The 18154-nt window shown below is 41.3% G+C and overlaps 1 protein-coding gene across 2 annotated transcripts in view; it reads left to right on the forward strand.

Annotated features, from left to right (window-relative positions):
• LOC135240937 (protocadherin-8-like) overlaps positions 1-15723 on the forward strand; it is a 48892-nt gene extending 33169 nt beyond the window's left edge. For both annotated transcript variants that reach the window (XM_064310993.1, XM_064310992.1), the window contains exons 3-6: positions 11335-13634; positions 13751-13827; positions 14372-14499; positions 14935-15723. In XM_064310993.1, the coding sequence (XP_064167063.1) occupies positions 11457-13634; positions 13751-13827; positions 14372-14499; positions 14935-15302 (2751 nt within the window). In that variant the 5' untranslated portion in view covers positions 11335-11456 and the 3' untranslated portion in view covers positions 15303-15723. The remainder of the gene's footprint in view (positions 1-11334; positions 13635-13750; positions 13828-14371; positions 14500-14934) is intronic.
• The last annotated feature ends 2431 nt before the right edge of the window (positions 15724-18154 follow it).

Genomic DNA, 18154 nt, shown 5'->3' on the forward strand with positions numbered 1-18154 from the left:
TCGGACATGAGAGATCTGAACTGAAACTGGTCTGATTGTCTGTCTTTACAGTAAACAATCATATTATTTCCTAAGGCATACGTATGTTTGACAGTGTGAGAACTCACCCCACCTCACATATGCAGCTGAAAGAAAGAAGCCTTTAAAATGAATCTGATTTAATCTAATTCCACCTCTTAAAATGCTACTAATATCGGGATGTGAAATTAACTCCATACTTTAAAAAAATCAATTAAGCTTGGCTGCACACCATGGAACACGGAGAGGGCACCAGGGAGATTACAGCAGAGCTGAAGTGGAAATTTCTTAGACTGAGACAATTAATTACTGAAGTCTCCAAGAAAGCACCCTCCAAAGAACTCGAGAGGACAGACGAGCTCTTAAGATGTTCACAAAAGGGTTCGTTTTATCTGCTCTTGTTCCAAGAAAGCATAGAGATGTGCCTCGCTTTTCGGGAGAGTTCATTTACTTTAAGAGAGCCCCCTTTGAAATAACTGCCTTTCAAAGAAATGGGAGTGATTAACCCCGTCTACCCAACACAAACGCTTTCTGCCCCTACCGTGGCACCGTATGGGGGGGTGTGGGTGGGGGTGATGGGGGAGGGGAGGACGATTCCAAGGGCCCTGATTGACAGGGGCCCTCAAAAAATATATGAAAAGTTATTAATCTGATGTTCTAATAAGAGAGCTGCACGCCTGCAAATGTTGTTATTTGAAGTGTTGAATGGGTCAATTTATTAGGTTCTGGAAGTGCCTGTGGTGGTAGGGCCCAATTTGAGATCATTTCATGGGGCCCAGAACCCCTGGCAGCACCCCTGGGTCCCTATGCACACCAGGGGGGAAAAAGGCTGTTTCACTGACCACACTGGAACACTGACCACACTGGAACAGTGACCACACTGGAACACTGACCACACTGGAACAGCGTGATTCTACCTGCGGCCCTCAAAACAGTCCGCAGTAATGATACTCAGGGCACCAAAACGCCTTCAGAACCAGTACTCCTCATTGTTAATCTCTGCCTTTCTCTGGACTTTGGGTTCAATTAAATCTTTCCTGTTGTTAAAATTCTAGCACGGTGTATCCAAAAATGGGTTACCTGTGCACTGCCCTCAATAGATTAAGCTGCATGACTATGTATTGTACCTGAGCATTCTCTCTCTTAAATTTAACAATGTAACAATGTACTCTTTCAAAGAAAAAAATATATTTAGAGTCATCATGTTTATGTTGTTGTGGATAGCTATTGTAAACAGTCTTGTAATAGGTCTATCTTGTTTTAATTCCTGCAAAACTGGAAAGCTTGTAATGATTTTTTCCCACTTATAGGGGTGGATGATTTTGATTTGATGCAAATACTTTGTGCTGATAGGCTACAGTGTACTCATTGCCTATTCCCCTGATTTTTCTCTTGACTTATGGGGGCTAAGGATGTGGGATGTACTGGGAGATTTAGTTTTCCGCTGACCACTTTTTGACCCCAACCACCTCCAATTCATAAACCTAATTGCTGTTTTTCTGTGGGCCTGGGGCATTAGACGTGAAATAAACAACTGTAATCCCCTTTTAGTTAATACTATTTCATTCTAATTGCTGTTGTTATAAACCCCTTTGTTTCAATTGCATTAGCGAGTAACCCTCAATCAATTAATTAGATGGGTCCCAACAGATTTTCATTAAAACCTTAAAGGGATGAGTGTATTGTGGTATGTTAGGGGTCTTAACGCAGGGCGAATTGACGGATGCGATTAGTGTATAGTGATTATTGGGTCCACTGCTACAGTTAAGAGATTGTTCAAAATAGCCTATTTGGCCGGTTTCTGATGATGCCTGTTTACTTAGCCTAAATATAGTAGCCTACATTAAAATGTCAGCAGGTGATTTCATTGACAGTCCAGTGTAGACTGCTTGTTTGAGGTCTCATAAGAGACGGACCGTGTCTTCCATTTAATCATAGGCTGATTCATTGAACAAGTAAGGAATTCAGTCGACCGAAGACAGACCTCAAACAGCAACTAGTAACCTTGTGTTCATTCAGGGAGACGCACATTTCAGAAAGACGCTGCTTTTGTAACGCTACTTGTTCGGGACAACAATGGCAATGTACCCCTGCAGTTTATTGTAAAGACTCGCGTTTTTCTTTTTCGTGAAATGAAGATGGTTTTATTACAACCGGCTCGACCATTGTTGCTGCATAAAACGTGTTGTGTAATTTCTTTCTCTCTGTCGCCATCATGCGTTGGAGTGTTACGTGACTCACTGGAATTACAAATGGAAATAGAATGTTTTACTTGTTCGATACTAATCAAAAACCGATTTCATACAACTCTAGTCTACAGTGCATCTAGAAGTCTTACGGCGTTTACCAGGAATATTCTGGGAACGTATTTTCGTTTTAGTTATAAAATATAAAGTAGCCTAAGCTATTGTTGCGTTTGTCAGTGGAGGCTAAGGCGGTAAGATGGAGTACATCTTAGGGATTCTGTGCAAATAAAGTGCATTGCAGTAATTCATTTCTCTCTAGTCTCCCAGGTTTGAATCGCATTGATTAAAACGCTCAACGAACACAATACAAAGAAGACAAGACTTACGCCTGGTAATAACCGACTAGGCTACGTGAAACCGCGCGTTGTTCGCAATTACAACTTCACGCTAAATGTCTGCTTTTACAAATGGCAATGTGACGACATCGCAATAAAATTTAACGGGAGAGGTTTGCTTAAAGTCTTACACCTCCACAGTAGCCTGTTGGCTTAAGTCATAAAACGTGGTAGCAGGTGGGGATTGGGCTGGAGCTCTGGGCATGAAGCAGGGCGCAGATCAAACAGGTATTCCACTGGCACGGTTCGACCTGCATTCCGGGGGTGGGGCGTTCCATACCGTCAGACAATGATCTGGAGGATACGCGTCTCTGAAAGCGAAGATGAAAAATGAAATTAACCGAAAAAACGAAAGGTGGAATGTGCAGGGTAGCATACATTTCACACGCGATTAGAAAGCAAATAAATAAATAAATAAATAAATAAAACTTGTGGTGGAATGATTGCGTGTCTAAAGCGCACAAAAAAGCCAACAGCAAGAGCACAATGTCGAATCAAAGCTGACAGCACCTTTCCGGCTTCCCATCAGGGCTGTTTACAGCTGCTATTGTTGACTACCTTCCACATTGTGCACAATAGTTTTTATCAGCTGAGCGCATTCACAGCGTTGCACTTGGAAATTAGACAGCTTGCAAGGACAGTAAGAATAAAAATATACTCCAGCCTTTAAGTAGTATTCAGAATTATGCAGAAATGGGAGTTATCAGAATTAGGGTAAAGTAGGCCTATTCATTTTTATGTTTAAGTAGACAATTACGGATGTGTTATTTTGGGGTAACGACGAATACAAATGGTTCTTTTTGACGGTTTTATTCCTTTCACCTTCAGGTTGAGAAATGTATAGCGTTAACTATAATTAACTGGAATTAAAGCACTCAACAGAATGTTGTACAGATTGTAAGTAGGCTACAAAATAAGCTGTGCGAAATATTTACATATTTATGAAGTTATGATTAAGTAAAAAAAATGACATCGCTTCTGTGTCAGGTTTAGCACGCTTTTTGGAAGATTAAGAGGTGGTCAAGTTGTAGGCCTAATATCCCTTCTATTTGGAATTACATCAATGGAGAAATATTTCACTGTCAAAAAATGAAAATAGCGCTTCTGCCCTGATTTGACTATTCAGACTTTGAAAAGGGTGTGAATCCAATCAACACATAATCGTGCTTTAAATGTGAACATTGAAAATATTGTTTACCTGACTGCTCTCGCCACAGAAGATAAATTGCGCTGGAATCCTGCAGATGTCGCTCCGTCCCCGAAATAGCCTAGTTGACGGTTGCTTACGGTGAACCAAGGAAAGCGTATTTTCACCATACTACATGCGAAACAGACAGTGGATATAAATTTGGTACTGGATTAAAGTAATATTCGCAGAACAATCGACAGACCCGATCTTTCATGTAGGCTACGAAAGCCCCCTGGAGCTCTCTGCGAATACAAATCACACACTGAGGAAATAAATGAAAAATACATCTACGAGCTAAAAAAAGAAAAAAATCAGAACCATGTGAAGATTATATACGTTTCATTTAATAAATTATGATTATGCGTCTTTATTACGTATGGGTATACAACTAGTTGAAAGCCAACTTTACATTTGTAATCTAAAAGTAATGCATTTATTGTTTGTGACTCAACATGAAAAGATTTCTGTAGTCTCTATGGGGGGAGTTGGCAAGTGGGTTGATGGAGGAGGGTTGCACAATGGGTTGATGGAAGGGGAATGCAGGGGTCTCCATGGAGTTGGCAGAGCGTGATATATTTCAGAATGCTAATGTGTCTTTTGATCTTCTTCTGCTTAAAAAAGTTCATATTAACATTTGATAAATTCTTTGATCGTCAATTTCAGTTCGTTGTTAGTTTCAGCCATTTGAGATCTACCTCAAAACACCTTAATAAATAAAATAAATAAAATTAAGCCTTTCTACATATATATACATCAAGTTGTGCTGAATTTACTTCTCACCACAATATATCCATTGAGAACAAATAATGGAGATTCTTGGAATTTTTTGCAAATGCATTCTAAAAGCCATTCATTTTTCATGTAAAAAGAATTGATATACAATGAATTGGTATGTTACCAAATTTCTCATGCATTTCTTTAGAAATGATTTATCTTGCTTAGTGATTCTGTGTCAAGCTTACTTAAATTGCTGATCAGGTATTTTTGAAGAATAATTGACAAAGGGAAGAATTATGCATTAGTAAGCAAAACGGGTTATTTGCAACAACTTTGATATGTTTTGGGGCGACATGGCTCAGGAGGTAAGAGCGATTGTCTGGCAGTTGGAGGGTTGCTGGTTCAAACCCCAGTCTGGGCATGTCAAAGTGTCCTTGAGCAAGACACCTAACTCCTAACTGCTCTGGCGAATGAGAGGCATCAATTGTAAAGCGCTTTGGATAAAAGCGCTATATAAATGCAGTCCATTTACCATGTTGTTATGTTGAAGAATTTATATTTCAATTGCCATTTGGTAGCTTTTTTGCAATCATGTGGCTGTAGACCAAAAAAGTCCTGTACAATTAAAATGTGAGTTTATTGAGGTCATACAACTACTGTAGAACTACAACTACATTTAAGTGCTTATGTGATATTTATGACATTACTGCATATCTGCGTTGCCGGGTTGGTCTTTAAATGCAAAAGAAAACAAACAAAAAACAGAGTACTGTGCTGTGCTCTTTTTCTATGATTGTCAGTGGTACATTTAGCCTTTTCGAGTCTCCCTCAACAATTTTACTTTGTGCAGTTTTGGAGTTTATTGTTTTGTACGTTTTTGTTCCTTCTTTTGTCATTATGGTTGCGGTGTGTTCTTTTAATGAAGTAGATGTATCAAAAGTATAGTTAAAAATAATGTGCGATTTTTCACACACAAAGTGTAAGCTACTCCAGCAGTGCAGAATGAAGGGCAGCGGTGGCAGCCATGATCCATCATGGCGGGGTGATGCGTTCCCTGGGAGTGGCTGTGCACACAGCAGCTTAGCCTGATTACAAAGCCTCTTCTGTGCCTCGGCACTGGAGGTGCTGGCTCCTGCGGGACCCTGGGTCATCTCAGCATCTGCCGCACACACCATTTGTCAGGGCTCGAGCTAAGCCTTCTCCGGCTTTCAGACAGCCCAAATGGCTTAAATTAAACGTCACCCTTGCATTTTGCAACTGGCCTCATGTCCCCTCAGGGGTGAAACAGACACCTCTGTGGAGTTTCAAGGGAGCAATTTGGCGGGGGAAGGGGGGGGGGGGGGTTATTGGCTGCGTGTTAGGGCTCAGGCTGGGGGTGTGTGTGTGTGTGTGTGTGGGGCGGGGGGGCCTTTGTAGGGAGGTGATAGAGAACTGAGGCAGGGCCTAAAAACAAGTGGACAGAGTTGCCATGGTTATGCTTCATTTTTTTTTATGAAGTCCCAGGGAATAATATAACCTTTCTAATCAGGCTGGCCAGCATTCCCTTGCCTCGAGGCATTTACTGTTTATTGTAATTTGCCACAGCACACTGCTGCACACACAGAGGAAGTACTGATATCAGAGAGCAGAGCACTCTTCTCGGCCCCAATATAGCTGGGGAAATTCACTGGCTTTGTCCCTACAGTAATACAAACACTGAAATAAATGTAAGATACTTGTCTGTAGTAATATTTCTTACGGGGGTAATATTTTTTGCGGAAATATTTTCAAGGAACAGCTCCCAGGGTTGGGGCGGCACTATGGTGCGGTACAGTGGTTAGAACTGTTGCCTCACAGTAAGAAGGTCCCAGGTTCATATCATAACCAAGGCCTTTCTGTGTGGAGTTAGCATGCTCTCTCCGTGTTTGCATGGGTTTCCTCCTCATACTCCAGTTTCCTCCCACAGTCCAAAGGCATGCAGGTTAGGCTCTAAATAGCGAGTGAATGGATTGACGACCCGTCTGTGTTGTATTCTTGCCCAATGCACGCTGGGATTAGATAATGGACTTCCATTAGATAATGGATGGATAGATCTCTCGCGGTTTAAAAACGCTCACTATTGGTTTGGACAGAATACCACCGTAGTTTCGAGTAGACTGCACATTTCAAGTCTCAGGCAACGAAGAATGAATGCACCCGCCACAGGTCCGAAAAGCTCACACATTTCCTGGATAATCACCGTGCTCGGCGTCAGCCTTTACAATTCATCACCGTTGTAAAGCTTAAGTAGGCGATTTTTAAAAAAACAAGATGTGTTATGTGTAACGGAAATTCGCTAAAATCGAACTCCATGGCCTGTGTTTATAAACTGGCACCAGACAAAGATACTTGAAGAAACAGTGTTTAATTGGAGTCTAGAGTTCGCTGTGATCTCCGTGGTTGGGGGTTCCCGGCATACTCCGCTTTAATTAAATACATTTACCACCAGGGCAGATGGTCCATCCTTAATGCCTTAAATGTGACCACACGCGTCTTTGAGCTGTGATCTCCAGCGATCAACGGCCCTAAGTGGCAAACAAACTATCAATCCGAGGCAACAAGAGCCCAGTTAATGACTTAGAAATACTCCCCGCTGTCTAGCTTCATAATTACATAAAGGCCAATTTGATGAAAATATCCCCGGGTAATCTGATCTGTCAGCCAACCAAAAACGGGAAATGGTAGCGTATTTGCCTGCAAAACTAGCCTATAGCCCACTCTAAAACCACTCGGCGCATTTAGGGTTTTATTAATTGTCATTTAAAAGTATTTGACGTGATGTTTTGAAGTGTGTGTGTAGCCTATGACGTTGGCTTTTGCCGTTGTTTTTGCATATTAGTCTTAACCTTTTAAGCACGACCGAATACAAGAATTTTGCATCTGCAATATACTTTAGACTGTGTAATTAATACTAAAATAGCTCTGATGTTATCTTGCGCAGCCTACACACAAGATGAGACAGAACCCTTACGAGCTTCTTAGATGCAAGCAACAAATTCAGTCAAATTGTTTGGCATTAGCCTAATTATCCGCCAATGGATCCGCCAGTGGACCTGGTATTTAACGCAGTACATGGATCCACGCCCTTTGTCTGCATAAACATGTCTTCGTGAATCGGATTATTAACGTGGCACCTTTACCTGTCATGTCTGATCCCGCTGTAAACTCACGTGTAACTACTGCAGTAGGCGTACTCTTCCCAATCCAAAAAGAGCATAGCACATGGTTCAGGTCTTCGGGAACACAATTCTGATTTAATATCGGCTTTTAAAACATTTTTCACTAAATGTTTACGACTATAATACAAATACAAAAATGGATATATTGGTAATTGTAGGCCTAGAAAAGTCCACCAAGTGAGAGTTATGCAAAAACAAGTTGCTATCGCTTACATTTCTCACTTTATATGCAAAATGCCACTTTTTCTGACTATCCTTAATGTTTCCATACGTCATAGGCAGTCATACATTAATTAACATTGCCTGTAGACGCGGTTTAAAACAGCGTTTATTCATGAATAATTTTTGACATCCCATGGGCATGGATTTACATTTTGATATAGCCCACGGTTAGCGTGACACATTTGTTAACCTTTGTTTTATGAATACTTACGTAAAATCTCCATTTGGACCGCTGATCAAGAACCAGATTGAATTGATCCCTGAGGCTGTTATCTTCCTCTGAGATTAAAGCGACATCGCAAAAGGATTGGTAGCGTATACACACTTCATAGGCCTACTATAAAGTTCCACTATAGCGAACAATCACTAGCCATTAGATTTAGCATAAGTGGAAAGCAGGGGATCAGCAAATAACGGATCAGAGATTCCTTTGTCTTTGTTAAAGGGATTTTGGACGTTTATTTCAATGGTACTTTATTTGACGCTGCGTGAGGCAACAATCTAACAGCGGATTTAGGTTTCAGTCGGGTACCATATGTTAACCGAACAGGTTGGAGTCGGCAGCACTAGAACAATCCATGCGAAACAAGGTCCTTTCTACAATTTAAAATCAAGTACTAGATAATCAAACCCCAGGGGGAGTTTGAAACGGACAAGATCAAACGCGGCCCAGAGTAGTCCAACAGAACACAGTGAAGCATGCAAAATCCCAATACAGACCGTATCTGTGACCGAGTGTAGGCTACACTTTATGCCTGCTCCTGTGCTCTGAAAAATAAACAGTTGCTACCGGAACTAGAAACCAATAATGGGCTGGTATATTTATTTAATTAGCGTGCAGCATAATATAGACGGGAGGGTCGTGAAAGTCGAATTATCTTTTGCAATGTACGACTGTGGTCTAAAAGTAAAATAAGCAACCAGCAAGGGATAGTTGTAATTGGTATTCAATTCTAGACCAGACCTCTCCATTATGATGAGAGGGGACTCAATATTGTCATTTCACAGACACGCGCTGTCATAAATAAGAAACTAGTGTAATTGACTTGTATATAGTAAGCCACAATCTTTGTTTTTCACTCTGCAGGATGTTATTTATATCAGCCCCTTATCTTAAGCTGTTTGCCCTCCTGGTCAAAAAGGACCTGCTGGTTTCTCTGCAGTGAGAATTCTCTGGATTTCGAGAAGTTGGTATAAATGAGATCTAATCATGATGACTCACAATCATAGGCCTAATAGTCAATGTGATGCAATGCCCTCGTAGGCCTACGCTGCCTACACTGCGAACGCATTTTTTGTATGTTGGCTATAGCGTCTGTCTAATTTTTCATTTCAAAACATGTTAAGATATGACAGTCTCTTACGTAAAGAAAGTTCAGCTTGGTTTATTTTCAGCGTCGGATCACTATCCTACTTCCACCTATTTTAAAATACATTTCCCATAAGACGCTGTACTGTGCGCACTCACCTGAGTTTCTGTTGCATTTAGCTTTCACCCTTTATGATATAGCAGGCTAAATTTAATTTAGACCCCCATAACAATCCATAATCCGGAAACTAGATTTTAGGGTCTATGTTGTGGAACGTGTGGTCTTGGAGACTGCAGTTGTAATGTCTGGAACCTTGAATAATTTCCATTATCATCATTATGATGCCATCGTTCAACGATGTTATTTTAGCGAGTGTGTTGCCTATGGCAGCAATTGTTTCAGTATCAAGCTCCCTTAAAAAAAAAATCGAAATACCATTAAGGCAGAGTTATACATGAATACAGAGGCAATACAATGCCCTTAATTTCTACTCAGAACTTGCTGGCACCTATTAAACGTTTCCCCGTGTGTGATTGTGTCACTAGTTGCAATAAGGAACTTTCACATGCGTGTGCCCTCCCACGTGGCTCGGCTACAAAACAGGCTTAGGACAAACCTGTTAAAGAGGTAACACCTCGACCCTCTGTCAGAAAACTTCACACCCATTTGCGGTTATAAACAAGAAACCATATGTCATATCTCGCTTACTGGGTAACCTGTCAAACAGCTGCAAAGGGCAGATAATATGCTTTCAAATGGTTAAATGAAACTGTATTGGACCAACAGTTTCGCAGTTTATTAGTTCTATTTTTGGATATGAAAAACGAATAGGCTAAAAGTCGAAGTGACATCATAAATCCAGGTCGGTCACATTGGATGCAAAGTGTATCAGCACTTCCACGGCAATTAAGCATTTAGTCCACGTATTTAGAGCAGTTTAACACCTGAGCGTGCTTGAGCTACGTTGTGATTTCCCCTTGCTTGGATATCTGGCAAATGGCTGATTTCAGTCCCACCCATTTGCAACCCACGGATCCAGGAATCTTTTTCGAATCCTTACAAACTTTGCCACTGTTTGCAGATTATTTTAAATCCAGGTTACCATTACCATTAGCAGTGATATAGTGATATATCTCGATTGATGTGTATCCCTTGTAAAATGATAGATAATTTCTCCACAATTCTTCGGTTCACGGTATTTGTAAGGTCCTCAGATCAATAAATTCGAAAATGGTGTGCACTTAAATGCATAGGTCTACTCGGTATATACATTTTATTGTATGGCTTAAATTCACACTTCCATTTATCCTGTTGCTGTTGTAATCACTGTGCAATTTTACGTGCTAATTTAACTATAGCTCTTTAGGGATCCTATGCATGAATGAGCCTATTAATGCAGAATAAGACATGTACTATTTAAATCTGTTTATACGCACTCACAAAACAAATTAAAGGCACTGAATTAGAGATCACTTGTAGCCCATCTACCATCAAAGGACATTGATCAATTAAGATTAAGTGTACCTCATGGAAATAACGTTAAAAAGCTTCTAATGCATTGAAGGTAGGTATTCTTGTGGATTTATAAGATTGTATGTGCTGCATTGACTGCAGCTTTTTCATGAACTGGGATTCAATTCAGAAAGATTACTTTGCGAAAGTTAACATTGTAGAAACAATGCAATGTTAAAATGACTGTCTACCAAATATATATATATATATAGTATATATCAATATATAGTGTGTGTGTGTGTGTGAGTTCGACCTATTAACGTGACAATTTACAGCCTACAACAAATTGAAAACCTTTTGCCAATTGCAGAGAAAGACTAATCTCTACTCGACAACTGGGTACCGTTTGGCAAATCAACAGATTATCATTGGTCAACAGACGAACTGATTTGCATAGAGCACGTGTTAAATCCGGCTGCAGTTCTACAAACAGATCTGTGGAGGTCAGACTGAAGTTTGGGACTGCGAGACACTGCTAGAAAGACGTGACTTCAGATTCATTCCAATTTTATATATTAAACGCATTTAACATGTTTGAACAGATAATACGGAGTGCATGCGCCATATTATTTATTTTAATCTGCACAGCGGAAAGTACAACTACGAAATACTATACTTATGAAGAGGATTCGCCTGGCACCGAGATAGGACATCTGTCACTGGATTTGAGGATCGACCCGGCCGAAGACCCGCAGACAAGTTTTCGCTTTATGCAGAAGCCAAACTCCTCTCTCGTTCATATGCGTCAGAATGATGGACTTTTAACAGTCGGGGAGATCATTGACCGGGAGCAGTTGTGCCCTCGCTCACCCCGGTGCCTGATTACGTTTGACATTGTCGCGTTTGCCAAGGAAAAGTTCCAGCTGATTCACGTGGAGATCGAGGTGAAAGACATCAATGACAACTCCCCAAAGTTCCCACTGAATGAGACTTATTTGGAGATTTCAGAAAATATGGCTGTGGGCTCGCGGTTTCCTTTGGACGTCGCTGTCGACGAGGATGTGGGGGGTAACTATATCCAAAGTTACCAGATTTCTTTCAACAGTTACTTTGGCATCGAGGCGCGGGAAGGGGGCGACGGGAATAAACACGCTGAATTGGTATTAGTGAAACAATTGGACAGGGAAGCTGAGAATTTGTACACAATTCAGGTGACGGCTATGGATGGGGGGAGTCCCCATAGGGCAGGGTCCATGACAGTTCATATCAGAGTGCTAGATTTCAACGACAATAGCCCGACTTTCGAGAACAATTCCATAAAGGTGGAGCTTTTTGAGGACGCACCAGTTGGTTTTCTTATTCTTAATGTACACGCCTTCGACCCGGACGATGGTATTAATGGTGAGGTGATGTATGCATTTGTAGAAGAGTCACTGGACGAGGTAAAGCAGGTGTTTCAAGTAGATCCGTTTTCTGGCGCCGTGACTCTGAAGGCTTTGGTCGATTATGAGGCAAAGAGGTCATATGAATTGAACATCCAGGCTTACGATTTAGGCTTAAACTCAATCCCGTCCACTTGTAAAGTTGTTATAGAAATTGTAGATGTAAACGACAACTTGCCGGAGATCAGCATCAAACCGATGACTTCGACGAGTAACAGTGTCGCCTACATTACGGAATCCGCCGCTGAGGAGAGTTTCGTGGCTCTAATCAGTACCTCGGACAGAGACTCCGGATCAAACGGGTATGTGCGTTGCAGTTTACACGGGCACAAGCATTTCAAACTGCAAGAAGCTTACGGTGACAGCGTCATGATAGTGACGACCACAACTCTGGACAGGGAACGAATTCCAGAGTACAACCTTACTGTTGTGGCCGAAGACCTGGGATCTCCCCCATTCAAAACCGTTAAACACTACACAATCAAAGTGACTGACGATAACGACAACGCTCCGCTCTTCAGCAAGGCGGTTTACGAAGTTTCCGTCCTTGAAAACAATATCCCGGGTTCCTATGTTATCACCGTGGTTGCCCGTGATCTTGATGAGGGTGAAAACGGCAAGGTCACGTACCAACTCATAGACGGAGACGTCGGTGGTGCGCCTTTGTCAACCTTTGTTTCCGTCGACCCGGTCTCAGGGTCTTTATATACTGTGAGGTCATTGAATTACGAATCAGTGGGTCAAATCGAAGTTAACATTCAAGCTACGGACAGAGGTTCCCCTCCATTGTCGAGTACTACATCAATAAGAATTAAAGTAATTGACCAAAACGACAATTATCCGTATATAACGCATCCAGTTTTGCATAACGACTCTGCTGAAGTGCCCGTACCTTTCAACGCGCCCCCTGGTTACATAGTACTCCGGATCAGGGCACGAGATGCAGACGACGGTGTGAACAGCCAGCTAATCTTCCAAATTTTGGAAGACGAGCAAAAGCTTTTTTCCATCAACAAGGACAGTGGTGAAATTATTTTGAGATACGGACTGACGTCCAATTGTGGAGACGTGCTGCGGGTCAATATTGCCGTCAGCGACAACGGGAGGTCGCCACTGTCCTGCAGCGCTACTATACGTTTCGTGGTAACAGAAATGCAACCATTGGAAGGTCAGATTGTTGCCATTCTGCAGTCAATCGACAAAGAGAAGTCCGAACTGGACGTTTCGCTCATTATTATCGTGATGCTGGGCGGGGGTTGTGCACTGTTGCTCATAGCGATTGTGACTGTTACGCTGTCATGCAAGTTAAACTGCAATGGAAGGAACTGCAATTCCAAGAAAAACTCGGCACGTGGCCCCCTCGGAAGAAGCCCTCTTCCCGTGCACAAATCACAGGATTCAAATGTGTTCGCCGGACCCAGAGTCCTGGTCAACGAGCAGATTGCGTCATCAAGACATGAATACAGCAAACTTTATCAGGAGAGAACTACGGACTCTCAGACTAAGGTAAGGCCTTCACACTGAATGAATGACAACTTTGACACAACATTTTCTGCTGTTGAATTTAACTTGGAAAAAAAAAAAACACCATGGTACAAATAACCTGCTTTTTTATTTTCCAGGTGTTTCTCTCCTCATTCAGCAAGGCCTTTGAACCTGTGTCACTGTGGCAGTGTGAGGAATACAGCTTACAGTTGAGGTAAGGCCAATTATCTGCCTGTTGAACAATTGAAATGGTTGTACCATTGGCTGTATTATTTAACCAGGAAAAAAAAGAACCTGTTCAGAGCATATTTGCTCACATTTACAGCCCATGCTATGATATAGGGTCAGTTCAAATGCATGCAGCTGTAGGCATATCATTAGAGACGCCATAATGTATCTAATGATAATAACACTCATGTCACATATTGAAATAAATAGCACAATCAGATGTACCCATTTCATCAAATATATTTAAAGAATATATGTTTGTAGCATGTTAAATCCTTCTCATTGAATGTGTATTCTCTCCTGTATTATTTTTCTATAGTTAATGTATCCATTTTCATAACAAACTCAAATCCTGGTTGGCTAATATTAATCCACAGGAGGGATGCTCCTGTCTATAAGTGGGCCAGAGGACTTTTTGCGTTATTTTTGTGATTTGGCCAGATGTATTATTTGTGACAGGGCACATGCACAGTCAGACGGCTTGTCTGACAGAGTTGCGAGGTCCCTAATGCCCTTCCCTTTCCTCACAGTGGGACCACGGATCAGCTGAGCGTGAAGGACAGCGGCAAAGGAGACAGCGACTTCAATGACAGCGATTCTGACATCAGCGGAGATGGGTGCAGGAAAAACAGCAGCGTGCTTCTTCCCCGGGCAAACAGTGAGTTTTTCACCTCCACCTTTGATCAGCCAATACTGCAAAAAACGCTTTCCTCTAGAGTCATTGACAAGAACTAGGTTTGCATACGTGTGCAAGACTGTACAGTCCTACATATTTATCAATGGACCAGGGTCCTGGAGAGCCTCAGGCTCTGCCAGCTTCTGTTTTTACTTTAAAATCAACAACCAGTTCAGATCCCAATAGGCTGATAAAGAGTGAGTATTTGGCTCTTGGAATGCTTACCAAAAGATGAAACCATACCAAGAGCTGCACAGTATCTGTTGGGGGAGCCCAATGTGTTGAAACTATATGTTCTGGCACATGCTCACAGGTCTTTGCAGACTGCAATGGCATCCGCTGTTAGCATAGACTCTGCCAATGGTGTTTATATATGGATCTTATGTTCAATTAAAATACTCTTGTGTTCTGTTTCAGGCACATTCCATCCAGCCAGCAGCGTTGATGTAAATCTTCAGAACCGCCACTGTGCAATCCCAACTCGTACCACAGTCGCCTGCGGCAATGGCTACACGATAGCTTTTTCCCAGGTGTCAGTCAACAGTCCCCATGCTAATCTCGTACCTTGGAGAGACTTGGGCTGTAGGACAAGTGTCTCCAGAGGTTGGACCCCACTGCAGACGTCTCCACAGGACGGGAATGCTCTCCATTCCCACTGCCAGCTGGAGCAACACTCAGGCATGAGCCCCGATGTTCAGGGTCAGCAGGGCCAGGATGCCCCAGCAGCAGCTCTGGCAACGGTCAACTTTCTTTTAACGGCAGGAAATTGCAGTGTATTTTTGTGACCTGTAGGGGGCACTCAAAACAACAAAAGGGACAGTGACTGATAAAGTGCTTGAAATGCACTAAATATATATGTTGCTGTATTTGCGGAAATCTGTTGAGCACCTTCTCTGTAAAGACCTTCTACAACGAAGCGGTTCCCTCCCACTGTTAAACTAAGTGGCATATGAGAACTTAAACAGGGTTTTAGTGGGGATGACTGCTGCATGCAAACACATGTCCATGATCAAAACTGCATTACCTTGAAACGCCTGTGATAAATGTTTGTCCTGAAACACACGTTATGTTGCCCATGTGTTAACATGTAAATTAATTATATGTATATATATGATCTATGTAAATACTTTAAAAAATATATATTTTAAATAATTTGTATTGCTATGGTCAGAAATTTTCTTGGTAAATAAAAACCTGAAACAAAAACTATGAATCAGAATTTATATTTAGAGGAATGAACTCGATTATCGATACATTTAAAATTTTTGTACTTTTTGGTGGCTCAGTAGACTATAAGAGGCATATTGAGTGCATTTTTTGTGATTAAGCCTCAGTTTCAGGATTCAGGAATATATTTTCTATAGCACCTAAAGTCAAAAAAGATATTGGCCTTTAAAACCAGAAATGTGTTCCCCGTTTTATTGCCCTTTAAACTTTGCTACAAGGACGGTTAGTCTGCGAATTTTACAGTGAACTTTGGAGATGAGACTCAAACTTGTGCAACCCAAGTGGGGTGTTTTAGTCACAAAAGTGCCCCTAACTATTACACAAACATTTATATACATATACAAAACAAAGGAATCAGCACATCACTTACACCCATTCAATTACACCCACCTACTGCCACCCACCCTACTGACAGCAAATGACCTGCTTATATACTCTACAATCCTGACTGTAACATTTGCATACAATATTCACAGAAGAAACGACAATATGTATTTACACATAATATATGTATAATTATTTTTATCAGTTGCGACTTTATATCTAATAATCACACATCTAATTGGGTACGATGAAATATTACAGACTACACTTAACGGTCTCCTCCCGTCTAAAATAGCCAATTCTTCTTGTCCAGCGCTTCCAATAAAATTGCAAAGAATCGTGACATTCGGATTACGTCATTCCAGTTTGAACATAAAACAAACGGGACAAGCAACGGTTAGTAGCAACTCCTAACATTGGGTTTATTGAACATGGTATACTAAAATAAATCAATTTATTGTTTGAAACCGGATGTGTATGTTTAAGTTATCTGCAGTACATTATGGTGGTGAGAAGATTTTCAGTAGCGAATGCGTTTGAGTTGAACCAGCAGACAAATGGTGCGCACTACATTTATCAAAGCAGCATAGGCCTACTCGCGCCAAACAACCGCTACCATAAGCAGATACACGGTAGCAGGAACGGAGAGTTCGCTCCGTTACAAACTTTTATGTGCATGCTATTGGAAATGCAGCTGTTTTGCACCCTGGTGGAGTTTTCTCCAGACTGTGAATAAAACGTATAGACTGAAATTGAATAGGTCGGTTAGTAAACCAATACAACGCGAATAGGGGCATGTACACAACACAAAAGGAAATTCTCTCTGAAGCACCATGTGAGAAAAGGCAGAACCAAACTTCTGAAATTAAAATGCTTCAATCATTTATCAAGTTATGTTTCGCATATGAAAATAAATAAACAAAATCAGAGGTTCTGTTTGTAAACTGTATTCGCATGTATGAGTGGTTGTCAAGGCAGATTTTTGCATTGCTGTCATCATTCCACAGAAGGCTTGATTCTGCTGGAGTAGAGGCCCTCGTGATCATTGCTTTAGTAATCTGAGGCCCTCTCTGCACAAAATGATTACATTTACATGTGAGCCCTGTGTCCCAAAAAGACCCTGCATCAGGAGCCCATTGTGGTCAGAGGTACTTGTACCCTGGTTGCTCAGCTGTGCGAGCATGAATGCAATCTTTTCCAAATAATTTGTACTGCTGCTTTTCAATTCAGTTTGCATCAGCCCGACTTAACCTTTAAAACAGTGTGGTTTGGGTGATTTTGCACTGTTTTTAACCTTTTGCATCCACAACCATACCATATGTGTTGTACTGTTTACAACTAGACAATAGAATATTTTCAGGACCTGCCTGTAAAAATGCATCTTGAACACGAGTGTTCATATTTTGCAGAAACAAAACGATCTTCAGACAAAACTGAAAACTTGATTTTATTGTTGAAATTCTATAACTTTGTGGTCTGTTTCTTTGGGTGTTCATGCGCAGTAAAATTTCAGTGTTAAATCGACTCTTACAGAGTACGTATGGTCCCTATTGGAATTGTATTAGTACTGGACATTTTACTGTGTTAAAAAAATTATGATGTCTGCTTATCTACCTTATAAACAAGTATAATCCTGAAACAACTGCACTATGAATCTGATTGCTAGTTTGAGCTTGCTGTGGTGTGAAAAAGAGGAAGGAGTTTTGTTGGAAGATGATGATGTTGTGGCATGAGGAAGAGGAAGGAGTTTTGTTAGAGGAAGAGGATGCTGTAGTTTGATAAAGGAACATGCACAGAAAGAGAAGGTCCCACTCAGGGCAGAGGAGAAGACAGAGCTGTGCTGTAGGAAGAGGAGGAGTGAGGGTTTGGGGGCAGGGCTAGGGGTTCCATGATCAAGTCCATGACTAAGGAAGAGATTATCCTGCTGTAGTTTAGATGGGAGCCAAGTGCAAGGATTAACAGTTACTTCTTAGAGGAGTAAATATTTAGTGTGAAAACACTCACTCCCAGCCCTGAGGATTTTTTGACTCAGGACACTGTGTGGGTTTACAGCACAGATTCTATAGACCAGATTCTATATTACAGT

This window comes from Anguilla rostrata, chromosome 15 (assembly GCF_018555375.3).
Source record: "Anguilla rostrata isolate EN2019 chromosome 15, ASM1855537v3, whole genome shotgun sequence".
NCBI lineage: Eukaryota > Metazoa > Chordata > Actinopteri > Anguilliformes > Anguillidae > Anguilla > Anguilla rostrata.